The 22800-nt window shown below is 38.5% G+C and overlaps 1 protein-coding gene across 2 annotated transcripts in view; it reads left to right on the forward strand.

Annotated features, from left to right (window-relative positions):
- The window catches only part of TSNAX (translin associated factor X), a 39390-nt gene extending 17081 nt beyond the window's left edge, over positions 1-22309 (forward strand). The window contains exons 5-7 of one of the 2 annotated variants that reach the window (XR_008649654.2): positions 17015-17142; positions 19272-19436; positions 20321-20455. Coding sequence is in view for 1 of the 2 variants with exons in the window: in XM_055234499.2 (XP_055090474.1) it covers positions 17015-17142; positions 20321-20698 (506 nt within the window). In the remaining variant the exon portion in view is untranslated. Of the gene's footprint in view, positions 1-17014; positions 17143-19271; positions 19437-20320 lie in introns of both variants that reach the window. The other variant, XM_055234499.2, reaches the window with a different exon arrangement.
- Positions 22310-22800: the final 491 nt, after the last annotated feature.

The raw sequence follows: 22800 nt of genomic DNA on the forward strand, positions 1-22800 counted from the left end.
TTATATCACTGATAATGATGAGAATTGTCATTTTTTGAGACATTTCGGTACACAAAACTAAGTTTATATCCTAATTAATATTTTAATTCTTTTATCCAAGAATGTGAATGATGGGTAAAGTGGATGTTTTGGGCCAGTTAAGATATGTTTTTAGCCACTATTCTTTGTATTCACAATCTCATAGGTTTTTGCAATACCTCTAAATCATAGATTTTTTTACCACTTCACAAGCGGGGAGATTGAGGCTCACAAGTGATGCTCAGGGTCATAAGCTAGCATGTGGTCCCACTGGTTTCTTCCCACACGGATTTCATTTACCTCTTGACTTTACAAGCTAACTCCTAGGAAAGGCTTTATTTTACTTACCCTAAATACTGAGGTTTTCGTCATACACCCAGCACACACTGTGGCCCTTTTTTCATAGCACTTCTCAACTTCTAATGTGTAATCTCTTTATATATTATATTTCTTCATTATCTCTCTTTCCCTTAATAGAATGTAGACTCTATAAATCTCTACAAAGATTTCATTCCTGTTTTTCACTTTATATATCCCAGACACCTAATAAGTCTCCATAAATATAAATGTTGAAAGAATGAAGAACAAAACTAATTTTAAAAGGCTTGTTGTTGTTGTTGTTCAGCCATATGCTTTATCTGATGATTTGCTTTCACGAGTTTGTTTTACTGTTTTTTGTTTCTTCCAAAAGAAAGCAAGTTTCCAGGACCTATTTCTTACACATACTAGCAGGAATAGGATCAATATTAATGTTTAGGGAAGTTCCAAAGCTACTATAGCAGTACAGAGAAATTCTGTGTAGGTTCAGCATATTGGCAAAATTGTGAGTGCCCACTGGAAAAATGAACTATGATGTGAATCTCTGTAAGCTTTTGGAGAAACAGTAGGAAGAGTGTAGTGGATGGAATAATATAGCTAAAAATTGAATTTATCTGTTAATGAGTGAGATTAAGAGGGAAGTACCAGAGATGTTGGTTAATTAAGGTAAAGCTAAGTGCAGAAACAGATTAATAAACTGTGACGTTGCAGTGGCTTAACAAAATAGAAATCGTTATCTTTCTGTCTTGAAGACCAGGCTTTGTGGTGGTAGTTTGAGTGTGCTCTGCCCACTTATTCACAGATCCATGCTCTCTGGGGCTCTGCTGTTACCAGTACATGATTTCCAAGATGAGCCAGGGCATCAACATAGAGCTGACAGGTTGTGGAAAAGGGAGGAGTGTGGGATGGTGCCTGAGGATTTTATGCACTAGCCCTGGAAGTGGCATGGAGCACTTCTGCCCACATTTTGTTGGCTAGTCACATGGCCACACCAGTTTTAAGGAAGAATGGGAAATACGGTCTGTGTGTGCCAAGGAAAACAAAATGTTTGATGAATAGTTAATTTTTCTCTGCCTGATACGGTAATTTGATGTTCTTTTGGTGTAATAGAAAATTCAGGTATATGCCTGTTGATTGATTTAACATTTTTTTCTGAATAGATTTTTCTTTTGTTTGAAAGCATTCATTTGTCTGTTTGAAAATGATTTTATAACTGGTGAGAAGACTTCTAGTTCTACTACCTAATTTTGTAAATGAGGTGAGTGATAGTATTGGAATTGGAATCTGACTTGTTTTATCTACTTTGATAGACTTTCTGCTAGACTATTATCCATCTCTGATACCTAGTATCTAGTGCTTTAAACTGTTTTATCTAAAGCCAAAGGCTTTTTCTTTTTCTTTTTTTTTTTTTTTGAGATGGAGTCTCGCTCTGTCACCCAGGCTGGAGTGCAGTGGTGTGATCTTGGCTCACTGCAAGCTCCGCCTCTCAGGCTCATGCCATTCTCCTGCCTCAGCCTCCCAAGTAGCTGGGACTACAGGCGCCCGCCACCACGCCTGGCTAATTTTTTGTATTTTTAGTAGAAACGGGGTTTCACCGTGTTAGCCAGGATGGTCTCTATCTCCTGACCTTGTGATCCGCCCGCCTCGGCCTCCCAAAGTGCTGGGATTACAGGCGTGAGCCACCACGCCCAGCCACCAAAGGCTTTTTCTTGAAGATCTCTTTTCTTGAAGATTCTATATCTTGTTAAAGACATTCATCATCCTTAATTTTACCTATACATGCAATTACATAAATTATGCAATTTTTTTTTTTTTTTTTTTTTTTTTTTTTGAGACAGTCTTGCTCTGTTGCCCAGGCTAGAGTGCAGTGGTGCGATTAATCTCGGCTCACTGCAACCTCTGCCTCCCAGGTTCAAGCAGTTCTCTGCTTCAGCCTCCCGAGTAGCTGGGATTACAGGCGCACACCACCGTGCCCTGCTAATTTTTGTATTTTTAGTAGAGATGGGGTTTCACCGTCTTGGCCAGGCTGGTCTTGAACTGCTGACTTTGTGATCCAGCCACCTTGACCTTCCAAAGTGCTGGGATTACAGGCGTGAGCCACCGCACTGGGCCAAATTACTTAATTTATGTAATGTAATTATGTAAAATAGAAACAGTTTAGGGTTGCATGTAAATGTCAGATGACTCATTAGGCATTTTTTGGTGACTTGTTTCAATCACAATTTAGTAAGTGTATATTTCATACTGTGAACTTTTGTGATGACTATTATGACCATGAGAAAATCTGTCTGTAGACATTTTCTGGGTTACAAAAACTTGGCTTGTAAATACTCTTTGTAGGTAAATGTCTGATATACGCTACTTGGACTGTCCAAATGTATGATGGTCTTTTAGTCTAATTTCTCTTTTCATCTCTGAGCGTTCCCATTCTGTTTCTGAAATCTTGTTTCAGAAGGTTATTCTTTTGACCTGAGGTCTGCCTGCCAGTTGATAAGGGTAGGGCTAAATAGGCAACATGGAGAAGAGGAGACAATATCTTACTCAGTGTTGGACATATTGCATCAAGTCAGAGAGATCCTTATTCCTTGACTTACTCTTATCTTAATTTATCATGGCTTAGTAGGATAAAAATAGTGTTCTGTTAACATAGTTTGCTAGTACTTCTTTTTTTGTTGTTGTTGTTGTTGTTTTTTTTTTTTTTTGAGACAGAGTCTTTCTGTCACCCAGGCTGGATTGCAGTGGCATGATCTGGGCTCACTGCAACCTCCCATCTCCGAGGTTCAAGTGATTCTTGTGCCTCAGCCTCCCGAGTAGCTGGGATTACAGGCAAACGCCACCATGCCCAGCTAATTTTTGTATTTTTAGTAGAGTTGGGTTTCACCATGTTGACCAGGCTGGTCTCAAACTCCTGACCTCAACTGATCCACCCACATTGGCCTCCCAAAGTGCTGGGGATTACAGGCGTGAGCCACTGTGCCCAGCCAATTTGCTGTTACTTCTTAGCAAACCAAAAAGTATTTGAGAATCGTAGTACATATTGACTTAGGATAACATTTTAGAAGAATAATAGCCCCTTTTAATTGTAAGCTAATAAAAGGGAAAAGAAATCCAAAGAACAAAAAACCATTGCTTGCTTGCTTTTTTTTTTTTTTTTTTTTTGAGACAGAGTCTCACTTTGTCGCCCAGGCTGGAGTGCAGTGGCACAGTCTGGGCTCACTGCAAGCTCCGCCTCCCGGGTTCATGCCATTCTCCTGCCTCAGCTTCCTGAGTAGCTGGGACTACAGGCGCCCGCTACCACACCTGGCTAATTTTTTGTATTTTTAGTAGAGACGAGGTTTCACCCTATTAGCCAGGATGGTCTCAATCTCCGTGATCCACCCGCCTTGGCCTCCCAAAGTGCTGGGATTACAGGCATGAGCCACCGCGCCTCGCCACTGTTGCTTTCTTTAAAGACATTATAAAATATTGTCTAACAAAAATTAATGGCAGTAATTCTTATTTTATTCTTCTCATAGTTTAATTTAGTAAACAGATACAAAGGGCCCTTATACCAGACACTGATACATTATTCTATATAAACCCTACTATGTAAACAGATGCCTGCACTTTACAGATGAGAAAATTGGAATACAGTAAAATGAGTAAACTTACCTCAGTTCACACTGCTTGCAAGAGACTGAATTAGCTTTAGAACCTAGGACATCCTCCCTTCAAGTCTCTGCTTTCTGTTTTGCTATTATCATATTTTATTCAGTGGGAAGCTAAAGGCAGAGAGGTGAGGCAGCTGTAGTGGTCCTTCTTGGTGTGAAATGAATAGGGCATCAAGTTTGGTGTTAGCAGTGGGAATAGAGACGAATGGGCGTGTTTTTAGAAGACAGTTTATTTTTAAAAAACATAAAGGGAATAGTCTAGGGATGCCTTTAGGTTTCTGGTTTGGCCAACTGGATGAATAGGAATGTTATTTGTTAAGAGGAGAAAACAGGAAGGTGGAATGGGTTTTGGAAAAATTAATTGGAAATCTTAGGACGTACAGGTTGCTGCCTAGGAGGCAATTTGATACGTAGGTCTAGAGAACTCAGGATGCATCTGCAGTTATAGCCTTGGAGTCATGAGCTCATAAATTGTAGTTAATTTTAAAGACGTGGATAAGATTGTCTAAGGAGAGTGTAGAGTGAGAATAAAACCAAGGCTGGGAACCTTAACTAAAGGAAATACAATATAATATTTAAGGGAGTAATATCCCTGAATAATCAAGACCTGAGAATGGGATCCGGAGCTGAAGCCTTGTATGACAGGACAGCTCCCTCTTCCCAGATGGGTATAGAGGTAGGGAATTGAGAAAATTCTTGCTCAGTCACTTCCATTTTCGTGTCATGTGCTGAGAAAAGGGGATGTGGTGGGGAAATGGTATGGAATTGATGCGAGACTGGAGATTTAAGAATGACTCTGATGGCTCACGCCTGTAATCCCAGCACTTTGGGAGGCTGAGGTGGGCGGATCACGAGGTCAGGAGTTCGAGACCAGCCTGACCAAAGTGGTGAAACTCCGTGTCTACTAAAAATACAAAAACTAGCTGGGCATGGTGGCGTGCACCTGAGGCAGGAGAATCGCTTGAACCCAGGAGGCGGAGGTTGCAATGAGCTGAGATTGCACCACTGCACTCCAGCCTGGGAGACAGAGCAAGATTCCGTCCCCGCCCCCAGCCAAAAAGAAAAATAAAAGAATGACTGTGAGTGTAATGGGGATGGGAACTTAACCAGGAATATTTAATAGTTACTGTTAATCATTTTTGAAAGTTTACCTGACAAATAAATATAATCCTTTCTGTATAGCAATAGGAATGAATAAGGCAGAAAGTTAGATTAATTCATGGTTTGGGTCATGCTCATTATTTGGCAGCAGGATGACAGTGGGAGAAGTAGGAAAAGATAAGCAGCCTGATGCATTATTGTGGCCATGTTTGTTGTTAAAATAGAAATACATACTTCTGTGTTTGTTGGTAAGTAGTATATTGTCAACTGTGATGAGTAGTAAAATTAATAATACAAATTTCAGCGCATGTGGTTTATCTCAGAAGCCAAAGGTGCACTGATTCCAAGATACTGTATTAGTTTACTAGGCCTGCCATAATAAAATACCACAGACTGGGTGGCTTAAACAGAAATTTATTGTCTTGCAGTTCTGGAGGCCTCAAGTCTGAGATCAGGGTGTTGGCAAGTTTGATTTCCCCTGAGGCCTCTTTCCATGACACCAGATGACTATCTTTTCCCTGGGTCTTCACATGGCCTTGTGCACACGTGCACACACATCTCTGTTGTCTCTGTGTGTCCTAATCTTTCCTTATATCACCAGTCATATTCGATAAACGTACACCTCAATGGCCTAATTTTAACTTAATCCCCTCTTTAAAGACCTTGTCTCCAAATACACTCACATTCTTAGGTACCAGAGGTTAGGGCTTCAACATATGATCAACATATTTGGGGCAGCCCAGTTCAGTCCATAACAGATACTTTTTGGTTTGTGCACTGCAGCTAGAGGATGAGCTACAAATGTTACTCTGGAGTGGAGGGACTGGGGAGTTGCCTTTAAGTCCAGGGGTGGGTGGGGGTTTTATGTTGTGCAGCAGAGCTGTGGACTTCTTTTGTAAACCCCCAAAAAGAGGTGCCTTAAGGGGAGAAGCAAATAGTGTCTGATGACTCTACTGGGAACCAGGGATATAAACAGATATTTCATGCAGAGCATATTCTCTCAGGCTGCATTTATAATCTCAGGTGGGTTCAGGAAGCATTGCTTTATTTGAGGCATGGCCCCCTGGTGGAAAGAGAAGTGGCTGTCTCTGCACATAAGGGAAAAAGTCTGGGGGAAGAGAGCCTTACTGATAACCATCACAGGACAGCAGGCATCCCAGCAAGTGAGAACACAGATTTTCTTTCTTTTCTTCTTCCTTCCTTCCTTCCTTTTCCTCTTCTACTCCTTTCATCCCCTATTGTTTGGGGGAGAGAGTATGATGAGAGAGGAACAGAGACTAAAGGAATGGTCAGGGGAATTGGAAGCTGAGAATGGGGGCAGGCCTGTGTGAATCCCCTACATTGGCAGGAACCCAGTTGCCTGATAACTGTCATTTTAATGGAGGAGGTCATAGGAAGAGTTTGATGATACTTTGCATATCAAATCGTGGCTCAGACAAGGGAAGTCAAAAGCCCTTTCCAACAGCATCTAAAAAATTAAGAAATGATTTGTGAATTATTGGAATGATTTGAGGAATAATTTGTTATATTTTATATCACTTGGTAAGCAGTTCTATAATATAGTTTAGTGTATGAAGAAAATAAAAATATATTTAAAATTTGGGGTTTATATTTATTTATATAGTACCTTATATTCCTGTTAAAATATCTTGAATATGACTCCAAGGGACAAGGTAGTTGAAAGTGCAGATGAGTTATTTAAGTGGTTATTATAAGGATTAAGCAAGATAGGAAGAGAATGTGGTCCTTTGGTATTAGGAAAGTCAATTTTAGAAGATCCCCAGATTGGTCTTAAGTTTTCTAGTCTGTGAGGTCTCCTTATAAGAGATAAGACTTGCTCAGTGAGGTGAAGTAGAAAGCCATAGACTTTGCCGTCAGACCTGGGCTTTTATGTTTTAATATTCCATATCTCTGTAACCTTGGAACAAAGTGTACAACCTATTTGAATTTCAGCTTTCTTTCCTTTAGCATGAGAACATTAATAGCTACCTCCTGGATTTTTTGGAAATTAAATAAAATACATTTATGGAAAGCATTTCTTATTTTGTTTGGCATATAACCATTAACAAATGTTCATTCCTGACCTTTCTTGAATTTAGCAAAATTAATCTGTAATACTGTACTAAATTTTAACATTTATTTTCATTTTGGATAAAAACTCAGTGGTGGTACCAATTTGCTCAATACTCGTTCTTCAGTGCTGATGTAAAAACCCTGCTTAGGGCTGGAAGTGGTAGCTCATACCTGTAATCGCAGCACTTTGGGAAGTCATGGTGGGAGGATCACTTGAGACCAGTCTGTGCAACTTAGCAAAACCCTGTCTCTACAAAAAAAAAAAAAAAAAAAAAAGGAAATAAATAAAAATAAAAAAACCATTAGCTAGGCATAGTTGCTTGCTCCTGTAGTCCTATTTACTGGGGAGGCTAAGGCATGAGGATCGCTTGAACCAAGGAGTTTGAGGCTGCAGTGAGCCACGATTGTGCCACTGCACTCCAGCCTGTGTGACAGAGCAAGACCATGTCTCTTTTTAAAAAAAGAAAGACCCATTCCGGGCGCGGTGGCTTACGCCTGTAATCCCAGCACTTTGGGAGGCCGAGGTGGGCGAATCACCTGAGGTCGGGAGTTCGAGACCAGCCTAGACAACATGATGAAACCCTGTCTACAAAAATTAGCTGGGTGCGGCAGCAGGCACTTATAATCCCAGCTACTCGGGAGGCTGAGGCAGGAGAGAGAATCACTTGAACCCAGGTGGCGGAGGTTGCAGTGAGCCAATATCGTGCCACTGCACTCCATCCTGGGCAACAGAGCCAGATTGTCTCAGAAAAAAAAAACAAACAAAAAAACCCTACTCAGACAAAATCCAAATTAGTGGAATTCTGTTTAGAGTTTACTGTTGGTAGTATAAGCACACATACTTTACAAAGCTGAGGCACATAGATATATTTATTTTCAGTGTGCACTTCTTATATTTGAAAGTAGATTTTTAGCAGAGTGGCCTGTGAATCCAAAATAAGTCTGATTTCATTTTAACATTTCAGTGATATGATTTGGTGACACTAAGTTGTTTTAAAAATTCATGTGGTACTCAGAGAAATAGTTACAAGTGCAGTTTTTAAAAATTGAGACATTACATACCACATAATTAACCCTTTTAAATTGAATAATTCATTTGTTTTTACTATTTTCACAAGGTTATGTACTTATCACTGTCTAATACCAGAACATTTTATCACGCTCAAAAGAAACCTACCTATTAGCAGTCATTCCCCCTTCCCCCTTCTCCTAATACCAGGGTTAGCCCCTGGTCACCACTAATCTACTTTCTGTCTCTATGGATTTGTCTATTCTGGATATCATATAAATTGAATCAAACCATATATGGCCTCTTGCGTCTGATTTCTTTGAGCATGTTTTCAGAGTTCAGCTATGTCAGCATGTATCTGTATTTCATTCCTTTTTAATAACTGAATTATAGTCTTTTATGGATATACCATATTTTGTTAATCTGTCATCAGTTGGTGGACTTTTGGGTTGTTTCCACTTTTTGGCCTTTGTGAATAATAACTGCTGTTAATATTTGCCTACAAGTCTTTGTGTGAATATATGCTTTCAGCTCTTTTGGGTGTATATACCTAGGAGCGGAATTGCCGAATCATATGTTAAACAATATCTGAAAAAGCATTAAAAACCAAGAAACAAAGTTGAGTCATGTGAGGTTCAAATTTATAATGAAACCTCTGTCATATCTGTTTGCTTTTATATATAGTTTTTGATGGAGATTTGGACTGGATGTATATTGCTTAAATATTAAAGGAATATGTAAAAATAATCAGAAGCCTTTAACTGGGTTTCCCTGTTATATGTTCTAATAGGAGAACAAGGAAAAAAAATAACAATTTACATAATAGCAACCTACAGACTTCTATCTTACTGGCAGCTGATTCTGTAAATAATTCTAATTGGATTTCATCCAAGGCAAAGACAGAAGGGGAAGGCATTGTTTGACGGAATATGGCAGTACGTTGAAAATTTTCACCTTGGGGATTATTCACTGAAAATAGCGGATGTCTTTTTTATCAGGTTGAAACATAACTTGTTTAAACATCCTCTTACCTACATGTGACCAAAAATGCTTTTCAGTGTTTTGGGCCAGATGTCCTTGAACTTTCTCCACGTTATAGCATGAAACCTAATTTCTTTCTTTTTTTTTGAGATGGAGTTTGCTCTTGTTGCCCAGGGTGGAGTGCAATGGCGAGATCTCGGCTCACCACAACCTCCGCCTCCCGGGTTCAAGTGATTCTCCTGCCTCAGCCTCCCGAGTAGCTGGGATTACAGGCATGTGCCACCACGCCCAGCTAATTTTGTATTTTTAGTAGAGATGAGGTTTCTCCATGTTGGTCAGGCTGGTCTCGAACTCCTGACCTCAGGTGATCCACCCACCTCGGCCTCCCAAAGTGCTGGGATTACAGGCGTGAGCCACCGCACCTGGCCCATGAAACCTAATTTCTATGGAGCAAAAATGGCCATCTCATCTCTGAAGTAACTTTTGTTAACACATTTCAAGGACAACTTATATAATGACTAGATATACTTGAAAATTAAATATCTGACACTCACCCACATTTAATAGAGATTGACACCAAAGATAAAGTTTAAGAACTCTTATTCCATATTCTCTCTTTTCCTTTTTAAAAAATCAGGACCCCAAATTCTGCCCTTCATCAGTTTGAATGCTAATCTTTTAGAAAGTATTTTAAATTAAGTATAACTAGATAGTTCTGAATAATTGAATACCAAATTTTAAAATATTTTTGTTTGTTGAGGCACTTACAGTTTCATAGACCTTGGTGAGGAGAAACAGATTATTAGAAGGAATTTACGGGAAACAGTTGAGTCTCTTGTACATATGAGTATCTTTGGGAGAGGGCCAAGGAGCAAAGTCGTCTGGGCATTGTCCCCACCCTCAGAGTTCTAGGGTGCAAAATAGGTAATCAGACAGCTGTTTGTAATCTAAAACTGACTGAAACATTTAATTGAAATACAAGTTTTATATAGTGAGAATGAAGAGACGAGTGCCGCCTTGATTGGGGTGTATTAAAACATTTAAACTGTTATAGGTAGAGAAAGATGTGAGAGAAGGCTTCATAGTCACAGAATGGCGTGGAATCATGAAAGTATATAGTGTGTTTGGAAGACTACAGAATAAGGTTAAGCAAAACATGGAGAAAAGCTGAACCAGGAATTTAGTGTGGAAAAATGTTGAGAAAAATGGGTATGTTTTATATGGAGATGACTGTCAAGAAGCAGGTAAGGTGGGAAGGGCATGAGCTTTTGAATTCTAGAAACTTTCACTATTTACTGTGTGACCTGGCTGAATTTCTTAACTTCTCTATGCCTCAATTTGTTCATTAAGGATAGTAATACAGTCACATAAGGTTATAGTGAGCATTAAAAAGACAGATGTAAAGTTCCAGATCCATACTCTTACATGTAGTAGACATTCAAGACTTAGTAAACTACTATTTTATTTTTAAAAAGTTTGTTGAGGGCTTCTGGGTGATACCCCTAAATAATTGAAAGCAGGGACTTGAACAGGTATGAATAGTCATGTTTACAGCAGCGTTACTCACAAAAGCCAAAAGGTGGAAGTGACTCAATTGTCTGTCTATAGATGAGTGAATAAACAAAATGTGGTATATGCATACAATAGAATATCATTCAGCCTTAAACAGGAAATTCTGACATATGTTACAACGTGGATGAAGCTTGAAGACATTATGCAAAGTGAAATAAGCCAATCACAAAAGGGCAAATACCGTATTTGTTACTTACATGAGGTACCTAGAGTAGTCAAAATCACAGAGACAAGAAAGTAGAATGGTGGTTGGCAGGAGCTGAGGGGAGGAGGGATGGGGAGTTAGATTAAGAAATGCTAGGTCCAGAGTTTCATTTTGGAAAGATTAATACAAGAATTCTGGAGATGAATGGTAATAATGGTTGTACAACATTATGAGTGTATTTAATATGCTAAACTGTACACTTAAAAATGGCTAAGCTGGTAAATGTTATGTTTGTTTTACCACAATTAAAAAACGGAGAAAAAATAAAATGAAACAGCTAATTTTTAAAAAAATCAAACGAATTCTAACCACTTCAGTTCTTTAAGCAAGATGCCATAATTCATTTTGTTGGGAGCAAATATTGCTTACTGTATTGCAGTATTTGGCTTACAGAGATGATTGGAGTAAAAGCACATCTTAGAGTTTGCTCCTGCTCAAGGAAAGACTGAAATTCCTGTTTTCCTAGGTCCTCTGTGATAATTAAGGATTTTGTCCCAGGGTAGATGTCCGTTTGTTGAATAGAGTCCTTAAGGAGTTTTTGGACATGCAAGAGTAGAAATGGAGCTAAGTTGAGGGGAGGAACCAAAGAGCCTTGGATAACGAAAGATGAGTAATTTTAAATTTCATAGTTCCACAATGGAAGAGGGGAAAGAAAAGCAATAGGCAATCAAAAAGCAAAGTAGTATTTTTAAAACTACTCCTGCTTCTGAATGAATGTTATTGAACAAAGATGACAATTACGGAGACAATTATGTGGTAAAATATCATGCATTTGTCAATGGAAAAAAAAAGTTTGTTCACCTTCATTAGTTGTAAAAAGTTGTTTTGTCCATGAGTCAATTCAAAACATGGAAAATGGTTTTAGTGAATTTATTTTTAAAAATAATTTGTAATTAGTAAAATCAACTAGGTACAACTAAATTTCAGCCCTGGGCCTCAGTTGTCAAAGTACTAGATGCCATGATCTCTATGGTACTTTTAAAATTTGAAATATTTTGAACTATTCTTCCACTGAAATATGAAAAAAAAAAAAGTACTTGAATGAAACTAAACTATATGGCAGCCAAACAGAAATGCTATTTGTTTCTGCAACAAGGCACTGCTGAATGATACAGAATATTAGTAGTATGTTGTTGCTTAAAGTGTTGTGGTCTTACCAACAGCTACATATGAAGTAATACTAAATTTAACAAATAGGATAAACAGTGTTACATTGGGCGGGGTGGAGAGAATAACAGCCCCGTTTCCATGTAACGCTGTTTATCCTATTTGTTGAATTTAATATTATTCAAGGCTCAGGAAAATATGTGTGTATTGCCTTCAACTGACGTAGTTTTAGTTTTTATACTGTCTCCCTCCCTACCTATTGCGATGTCTAAGACAGGCACCTTGCCAGTTGTGTTTGATTCTGACCATTTAAAGCAGTGCTATTTTTTGCTCAACATGCATACAGATAGATGTTTATGTACCCAACTTGGAAATGCAAGCCTTTGTGAGTTATGACTTAACTATAGCGTGAATTGAGGCTGATAATGTAAGTGGGGGTGAGATTAAGCATGGTCTTATAAGCCACGTTAGTGGTTTTACCCTCTATTCTGAGCGCCATGGGAAGCTATTTGGGCTTTAAACTGGGGAGTGATGTGGTCGTTACATATTAAAAAGACAAACAGTCTGCAGTGTGAGAATGGATGTGAAGAGGTCAAGAGTAGATGGGGAGAGACCAGGACATGCTTAGAATTGGCAAAACTTGAGAGAACCGGGTTTGGAAGGAAGATAGTGAGTTCGTTGTTGAAAGTGTTGATTTTGAGGTATCTTTGATAAGGATGTCAGATATTCATTTGGATGTGTGTGCCTGTTGGCCAGAGATGTGAAGTTTAAGGGCAGCAAGCTTACTTGAAACCAAGTATAGATGAACTGGAGGGAACCTAGGACTGCTAGAGGCAGAGACTTAAGAAGACATGACTAGAGAGGTAGAAAAGTGGGAAATCAGGAGATGATGCTGTCAAAGGAATCAAAGGAAAACTTGTTTAAAGAGGGGAAGTGGCACAAAATGCTGAATGCTGCTGAGATGAAGATGGAAAGAATGTCCATTAGTCTTATTTATTATGGTAATCTTAGCAAGAACTATTTTGTTTTAGAGATGTACCCAAGCTAGATTGAAGTAGGTTGAGAAGTGTGAGATGAAGTTACTGAGGAAATGATGTAGCCAGCTACTTCAAGAAACTTAGCTCCGAGGAGGAGGAGACGGAGCAATAGTTGAGAGGAAATGTAGGGTTCATGGATAGGGCAGATCTGAGGGTGTTTCAGTATTTCTGTAAGATTCAGTATAGAATAAAGTGGGAACACCTAGTACGTTAAAGGGAGAATTCATGTGAAGCTCCCAGTTGGTACTGAATCTTGATCTGAACCTAATACAGTGACTAGCCACAGAAAATGGAACACCTTCTCTAGGCAATAGGGCTGAAGGAGAAGTAATACCATTATTTATTTTCCTAATTCCCTGTTGTATTCATCAGGGTCCAAACAGGAAGCAGAAATTAGACGGTAATATGAACAGGGAAAGTTAAATACAACATACAGACTTATTAACCATATAGGGGATTATAAGAGTAAAAGAGAACTCTAAAGAGTACTGGAATCTCAGATGGAGTGAGCGGCCACTACCCCTAGGGCGGAGGCAGAGCACCCAAGGAAATAAATTTGGCAGAACCCAACCCTCACCCTTCACAGGATGAGGTCCACACCATGCTGGAGAGGGTGGGCGTGTCCCATCGGCTGGCAGAGACGTTTGCTGAGCTGTTGTGCTGATGGACTCTCTGGGAAGCTGTCCATGGGGAAGTGCCATGGAAAGGAATTCCCTGCCCAAGGAGGTGGCTTAATGGGAAGCCACTCTCTGGAGTACAAAAGAAGCTGTCCCCAGGCAGGTGCTACGTGCTGTTGGCCACCTTGAAGTGCTGGCTGCCCCACACTCAGGGCTGTGAAGAGGGGCACAGCAGAACCAGGCAGAGAGCTCTTTCTTTTACAGTTCTTTGAGCATCTAGCACCCTGTACCGACGAAGCTTAATATATTGCCAGCTGGCATAGGAGACATGCTTTAAGCATCCGCCTCCTTTTTCTGAAATAATGGAACTAAGAGACAAAAATTGACAAGTGATACACCTATTACTGGTCTTTTAACTTAAAAATTTTTTTTTTTTGCTGTAGTGACAAGCATCCTTGTATGTAAATCTTTGTGCATATCTTCTTGTTTAGCTCATAAGAGGCTAACCACATTAGAGCATAGAGATACAATTATGCATCTTTACGTTTTGCTGTTTGCTTTTGTGTGCATGAAGTATCTTTAGAAGGAAATGAGAAATAGAGATTTTCTTTAGGGGGGGAACTGGGTGGTGTCACCTAGTCATAAAACTAATTCATAAAATTAAACATTTAATTAAAAATATTTTTAATTATAAATATAAATGACATCATCTGTTTTGTTAAACTTAACCTTGTTAATGTTTAATTTCTCAGAACATTATGGTTTGTTAAATTGTCCCTTCTGACCTATATTTGGGCATCATTTGCAACTCAGAATGAGTCAGGATATTTTCATTTAGTCAAGTTTCTTCTTAGTGCTATCAAAACCAGGGTCACCCATTTTCCATTGTATCCTGGACCTTTGCCTGGCATTTGATGTGATGATACTACAGCTGTTAGCCTTCCCAACACTGTTGCTGCCAGACCAGAAGTGTAGTGTCAGGTGGGGGAGACTTGTAAGTAGCAGGACTCTGTCATAAAAAATGTTAGAGAACTTAAATATCCTGTTAAGTTCTGAGTTTTCTTTGCATAATCAGAAATGTATTCTCTTGCTATTTTTACAGCAAACCCTTAAAAAGTTTCTTAAACTAACAATGATAATTAAGAAATGCTTTTTCCCTGTATCACCTTTTAGATTAAGACATAAAATAATATTGAAAATATTGGCTATGGAATGTAGTGTTTTTTTTGTTTTTTTTGAGACGGAGTCTTGCTCCTTTGCCCAGGCTGGAGTGCAGTGGCACAATCTCGGCTCATTGCAAGCTCCACCTCCCGGGTTCACGCTATTCTCCTGCCTCAGCCTCCCAAGTAGCTGGGACTACAGGCACCCGCCACCATGCCTGGCTAATTTTTCGTAGAGATGGGATTTCACCGTGTTAGCCAGGATGGTCTTGATTTCCTGACCTCGTGATCCGCCGGCCTTGGCGTCCCAAAGTGCTGGGATTACAGGCGTGAGCCACCGGCGCCTGGCCAGAAAGTAGTTGTTTTAAATTTTTTTTTTTTTTTTTTTTGAGACGGAGTCTCACTCTTTCACCCAGGCTGGAGTGCAGTGGCGCGATCTCGGCTCACTGCAGGCTCCGCCCCCCGGGGTTCACGCCATTCTCCTGTCTCAGCCTCCCGCGTAGCTGGGACTACGGGCGCCTGCCACCTCGCCCGGCTAATTTTTTGTATTTTTAGTAGAGACGGGGTTTCACCGTGTTAGCCAGGATGGTCTCGATCTCCTGACCTCGTGATCCGCCCGCCTCGGCCTCCCAAAGTGCTGGGATTACAGGCGTGAGCCACCGCGCCCGGCCAAGTAGTTGTTTTAAAACACTTAGAAAAGTATAGTACTGTAGACGTGTAACAAAATTGCACTTGTGCCCTTTACATTTATATAAACATTTTTAAAAGTATTTAAGTTACATTTTGATCTTTACCAAAATTTACTCTTCAATTCAAGGGTTGTTTCTATCTTGTACAAAATTGTATTGCATAGCTCTTTTTTTTTTTTTAAACTTAAACTACCATAGCAGAAAGGAATTATCTAGTCTTAGATCCATTTTGAACTATGAAGAGAGAAATGGTATTTTGACACTTTTACATACATTACTTAAAGTGATTTTGCCTATTAAAACTTTAAGAAAAATCCAAATGATTTTTTTTTTTTTTTTTTTTTTTTGAGACGAGTCTCGCTCTGCCGCCCAGGCTGCAGTGCGGTGGCACAATCTCGGCTCACTGCAAGCTCCGCCTCCTGGGTTCACCCCATTCTCCTGCCTCAGCCTCCTGAGTAGCTGGGACTACAGGTGCCCGCCACCACGCCTGGCTAAGTTTTTTATTTTTAGTAGAGACGGTTTCACTGTGTTAGCCAGGATGGTCTGGATCTCCTGACCTCGTGATCCACCCGCCTTGGCCTCCCAAAGTGCTGGGATTACAGGTGTGAGTCATCGCGAACGGCCCAAATGATTCTTAATTTTATGTCTCATTTGTTTGAGTCATTGCTTCATTACCTAGCAAAATAAAACAAAAATTAATTTGTATAACTTTTATTAAAGCCTATCAAAATTTATGGAATAGGCTTTGCTTTTCTTTTCCTTTTTTTTTTTTTCTTGAGATGAAGTCTCGCTCTTGTCCCCCAGGCTGGAGTGCAATGGCGCAATCTCGGCTCACTGCAACCTTCAGCTCCTGGGTTCAAGTGATTCTCCTGCCTCAGCCTCCCGAGTAGCTGGGATTATGGGCTCCTGCCACCACACCCAGCTAATTTTTTTTGTATTTTTAGTAGACATGGGGTTTCGCCATGTTGGCCAGGATGGTCTCGAACTCCTGACCTCAGGTGATCCACCCACCTCGGCCTCCCAAAGTGCTGGGATTACAGGCGTGAGCCACCGCGCCTGGTCAGAATAGGCTTTTCTTAAATCCTTATTACTTAAACTCTTAGAAAAATTTTTTTTCTGGCTAGGCACAGTGGCCCAGAGATTACAGGCGCCCGCCACCACATCCCGCTAATTTTTGTATTTTTAGTAGAGTTGGGGTTTTGCTATGTTGGCCAGGCTGGTCTCCAACTCCTGACCTGAAGTGATCCACCCACCTTGGCCTTTTAAAGTGCTGGGATTACAGGCGTGAGCCACCGCTCCTGGCCCCCAGGCCATTCTTTCTATTCTAAGTACCTGGTCTAGTACTGGCATTATAGTAGGCATCCATTAAGCTTTTTTTTTTTTTTGAGCTAGATGGTGATCAATTTGAAGTTTTTTATTATGACATTCTTACTAATTAAGTGCTTATTCTTGGTAATTTTCTTTGTTGCGTTTTCAGGACTACAGGAATATGTAGAAGCTGTCTCTTTTCAACACTTCATCAAAACACGATCATTAATTAGTATGGATGAAATTAATAAACAATTGATATTTACGACTGAAGACAATGGGAAAGAAAATAAAACTGTGAGAATTTAAAATTTATTTCACATTTATTGTATAATTTATGTAACAGTATGATGATTCTGGTAGATTTACTGGCTTATGCCAAGATTGAGATGGGAATGTTCTTTCTAAAGTATGGTTTTGTAGAGTCTCAACTAGGAAATGGTCTTTTTAAATGTTTCAGTTAGTGGATAGAACAAGAACAACTCTGGGCATATTGGGAAAGTAATGCTCTTTACCTACAGCATTATGGAGTGCTTACTGTAAGTCCTCTTTTGGTTTTACTCTCTATTTTTCACGTGCCCTTTGTAAGCACTGTCTTATTCAATCCTTTTATTAACCGTATGTGGTAAGCATTATTACTCTCATTTTACAGAGAAAGAAACAGGCTTTTAGAGAGGTTAAGTAACTTGCCAGAAGCCACACAACTAAAAAGTGTGGCAGAGCTAAGATTTGAAGTTAGGTATTTTGAATCCAAGCCTGTGCCCTTGTCCACTCTGCCAGTGCTTCTCACAGTGTGCTACAGGGATCCCTTGCATCAGGTACCTACCTCAAAGGGTTGTTTTAAAGGATTTAACTTAAAGGTTATTAATTAGGCAATATACAGCAGCACCTGACACGTAATATACATTATATACAGCACCTGACATGGAAGTGCTGAGTAGTTTGCCGTTATAGTTTTTATATAGTGAGAGCTGTTGATCATTTACTCAATTCATAATGCTTGTATCTGAAATTTATGTAGCTTTTCTGAATTAAGAAAAAAACTTTGCGTTTGACTTTTAAACAAATACTATTTTTTTCCTTCTGAGTTTCAAGATATAACATTCAGGCAGTAAGGTAAGCTGTATTGACTATTTGATACTTTCTGAGATACCAGTACACTTAAAGATAAAATTAAATATTTTTAAATTTTTCTTTATTTTTTGTCTTTTTAAAATTATTTTTAAAAATACCATATATTCAGGATAGGTAGGCAGGAGATGGAAGGCACTGTAGAAATAATATTTTCTTGAATATCAACTAAAATTAATGCAAATGAGACTAATTTGGCATGACAGGTATAACTTACTTTAAGGAAGCCATGTATTAACTTTTTAAATTTTATGAAGTGTATTAAGGAGGAAATTTATTTTGAGAAGTAAAATTTCTTTATATTTTTTATTCATATAGTGTAGACTGAATTACACAAAGAAGTAAAGTAGGCCTATTTGACCCTACTTCTCACATGATATTAGGGAAGTTACCACACTTTCCTTTAAAGTTCTCTGTGTATCAAAATGAAAATATTGGAGAAAATGCCAGAAAATGGAGAGTCAAAGTACTGTTTTCAGGACTTAGGTACTAGATTATTTTAAGATTATGGGGCTATAATATTCATATACACGTTTCAAATAGTTTAAGACTGTGTTCATAAATAAGTTTTAGTGCTAAAGATGCTTGGTGCTGAAATTTCTGGGAATTTGATTGGGAAAGGTATTTTGCTCTGACTTGCCTGTTGAGAATATTGTCAAAACTATTTAATTTTTATTTTAAAAAGTTTTGTGAAAAATTCCAAACATGCAGAAAAATAGAATGGAAACAATAGTGCCACTAACTAGCTATCATATTCCCGTAGCTCAACATCATATTACCTGTGATGTTTCTCGGACCCCATTTCTTATGCTAAATGATGAGGACGTTGCACCAGATGGTCTCTGCAGAGTCCAAACAATGTTAGGATTCATGTATTAGATACATAGCAAAGAGTGATCTTAATAAAGCTATCTCCCTCGTCTCAGCTTATATTTATGTAACTTCCTTTAAACTTTACTCAAAATAATTATCTCATTAGTTCCTCAAATGCACAATTCTCACCTGTACGCCTTTGTAGGTCCCACTACCTGAAATGTCCTTTGATGTAACTGCAACTTCACCTACCCTTTTATACATACAGTCTTTTAATAACAATTTAGGCATTGTCTCTACCAGAAAGAATTCAGTAGAGGGAAATTGATGTGGAGAGAGATTTCATGAAGATAGTAATCATGATAGCAGCTAGCATTTGTTGAATATTTACTTTGTGTTGGGCATTATGCCAAGAACTTGGTAAATGTTATTTAACCCTTAAAATAAACCTCTGAGGTAGGTACTGTTATCCCATTTTACAGATGAGGAAACTGAGGTTTAGAGAGATGAAATAACTTGCCCAAGGGCATACACCTTATGAAGCAAGGTCCTGGAAGAGGTGGGAGGAGATGGGTCAAGGTCATTTGGAAGAGTTAACCTCAAACAAGAGGAGGGACAACTCATCATCTGAGACTGGAGGATAGAAGGTAAAGATGGGTGTGGATATAATTTTTTTTTGTTTTGGTAGGGATAAAGACAGTTGCAAGAAATTGTGCTAGGTAAGCTGGCAAATGACCAGGTCACTGAAATTAGGCAAGATTGTCTACTGAAAGTGAAGAGGTTTGGGATTTGAGTAGAGCACTGAAGAGAGTGGTGAAAGGATTGAAATTGTGTTTGAAGAGGCTGGAAAGAGAACCATCTAATGATAAGTAAAAGGATTGCAGAGTAATTTGTAGCGGTACAGACCCTGCAGTTGTGATTACCATTTTTTTTTTAACTCAGTGAGTGGTACTCAGCCACCTGAATAAAGGACTAATGAGTAGATTTTAGTATTGATTGAGGATTCTGTTTTTGATGGGTAAGTGCAGTAGAAAATATAGCAGTCTAAGGGAATTGAGGATCAGTGAGAGAATAATAAATTGTGATGGTCAGGGCTGAGTAGGGAAAGACAAGAAGCCAGAAAAAGACTGAGCTTCTTAGGAAAACATTAATGGATCACAAACTTGGAGGGCCTTATGGTTTTTCATTTAAGTAAGTAAGTGTCGTGCAATAAAGTTACCAAGCCTAGTTTAAGAATATTTTTATTTTGTACGTCAAGTGGAGTTGGAAATAGTTGGTTTCATAATGATATATTTCAAAAGTATCTTGAAGTCATCTGGTTCAATTCACTACCCAGGGCACAGATTCCTCCTTTAACATCCCAAATGGTTATTAAGCAAAATAGATGTATTTTATTTAGAAAAAATTAGTATGACTGATTTGCTATTGATTTTGTACTTCTATAATAAATGTGATACATGCTATATTCACTCTTTTTCACAGTGTTCTTTCTTGTGTGTGTGTGTGTGTGTGTGTGTGTTTTTTTTACCAGCCTTCCTCGGATGCACAGGATAAGCAGTTTGGTACTTGGAGACTGAGAGTCACACCTGTCGATTACCTTCTGGGAGTAGCTGACTTAACTGGAGAATTGATGCGGATGTGTATTAACAGTGTGGGGAATGGGGACATTGACACCCCCTTTGAAGTGAGCCAGTTTTTACGTCAGGTTTATGATGGGTTTTCATTCATTGGCAACACTGGACCTTACGAGGTTTCTAAGAAGCTGTATACCTTGAAACAAAGTTTGGCCAAAGTGGAGAATGCTTGTTATGCCTTGAAAGTCAGAGGGTCAGAAATTCCAAAACATATGTTGGCAGATGTGTTTTCAGTTAAAACAGAAATGATAGATCAAGAAGAGGGCATTTCTTAGAATGTAACATTACTCAGTTACTAATTCTTTTGAGAACTCCTAAGAGACCAATTTGTAAGACTTATTTAGTATTTCATTTAACTTTATTGTGGCTTTTACATAGAAACATAATCAGTTATACTTGTTTTAAATTGTATACAAGCTGTACATAAAATTAGCCAAATGAATCATTTCTTATATCTTATTCATGAAAGTTTGCATACAGATGTTTGCATATATGCCTTTTTGAATTTTTGCTGGTTAACCTTTATCATTTATCTTTGTAATGTGAACATGCTTCAGAGTGTACTTTTTGCCATAACCTATGTTAATTTACTTTTTCTGAAGTTTGGAGTGATAATTTTTAGTGGAAGCAATTTGTAATTTAAGTTGGTGATTTTATTATATATAGAAAAGATTTTTTAGTTAAACTTCTGGACTTGAGCGTCCTGTTTAAATTTCTTGTTAATATTGTGCCAAGCCTCAAAAATAGGCTTATTCCATGGAACAAGAATTAAAAATGAATAAGCTATCACTATATAATTTAAATACAAGTTTAGGCTAGGTGTGGTGGCTCACGCCTGTAATCCCAGCACTTTGGGAGGCCGAGGTAGGCAGATCACGAGGTCAAGAGATCAAGACCAGCCTGACCAACATGGCGAAACCTTGCCTCTACTAAAAATACAAAAATTAGCTGGATGTGGTGGCACGTGCCTGTAGTCCCAGCTACTTGGGAGGCTGAGGCAGGAGAATCGCTTGAACCCAGGAGGCAGAGGTTGCAGTGAGCCGAGATTGCGCCACTGCACTCCAGCCTGGGTAACAGAGCAAGACTCCATCTCAAAAAAGAAAAGAAAAAAAAAGTACAAGTTTATAAAATATTATAGTGAAAAATTCACATTCTGGCTGATTTTAGGCCATTTAAAATTTATATAAAACAACCTTCCATAAAAATTTGACAGGTGCTCAGATGTTACTTTCTCCATTTATTTTTTGTTTTTTTTTTTAATCACAGAAGGTCTGATAGAGAATTGGAGCTAAGTTATAATATTTTTGTTGGTAAAGTTGAATTATATACTTGTACATACAATGGAAATGCTTTTAGTAGTGATTATTTAGCAATTTTTGTTTTTGTTATATTAGGCATGTTTGGAGGCTTTCCTATTCTAGCATTTAAATTTAAATTTTATTAAAATTAAATAAATCTAGCATTTAAATTTAAATAATTTAAGTCTAGCATTTACATTTAAATAATTATAATGAAGTTTTGAAATACTAAGTTAATCCAGACCTTTAGTTGTCCCGTGGTGTGAATAAAGTTGCCAAAGAAAATGTATTATGAACAATTCAGCAATAAGACAATTGTCAACACAGTGGAGAATAACAATGGTAATCGTTAGTAATATTTAGAATTGGAATTTGCCTACTAAAATAGTTATAGATGATTACTTGTGATGTGAAACTGAATTGAGCATGACAACCAGACATTTCCAGTTGGTTTTGTAAGTTTTGAGAATCTAGATACTGGGTTTTATTTTTTGAAAGATTAGCTCTGTTTGTAAGGGCTGATTACTTGAAAATGTAATTTTCCAGAAAAACACCTAAAGAAAATAAAACATGGACATGCCTAGTAAATGCTGTTTTTTTTGTTCGTGTTAGTGATGGTGGGCTTTTTGGTTTCCCAACTCACCTGTAGTCAACTCACTACAGGTGAGCTGGTGCCATTGCTACTGATATGTCTCCACAGTTCATGTCATACTAGTACTGTGGGTGTTATGCCAACTCTGAGTGTCTCACTTTTAAAAATGCTTACTATGATGGCATCATGTGTGGTAACAGTTTTCATCTTTAATAGAAAAAGAAACTGGTTCTAGGTCATATGGTAAGTTGCTGACAAAATTCTGAAAGAATATTGGGTTCTTTCATAAATAATTTCCGGCATGTATTACATCAGTGAATTTTTTTATTTTTTTAGACTTAGTCTCTCTCTATTGCCCAGGCTGGAGTGTAGTGGCATGATCTTGGCTCACTGCAGCCTCCACTTCCTGGGTTCAAGCGATTTTCCTTCCTCAGCCTCCCAAGTAGCTGGGATTACAAGTACATGCCACCATGCCTGGCTAATTTTC

The sequence above is a fragment of the Symphalangus syndactylus genome, chromosome 19 (assembly GCF_028878055.3).
Source record: "Symphalangus syndactylus isolate Jambi chromosome 19, NHGRI_mSymSyn1-v2.1_pri, whole genome shotgun sequence".
Taxonomy (NCBI): Eukaryota; Metazoa; Chordata; class Mammalia; order Primates; family Hylobatidae; genus Symphalangus; species Symphalangus syndactylus.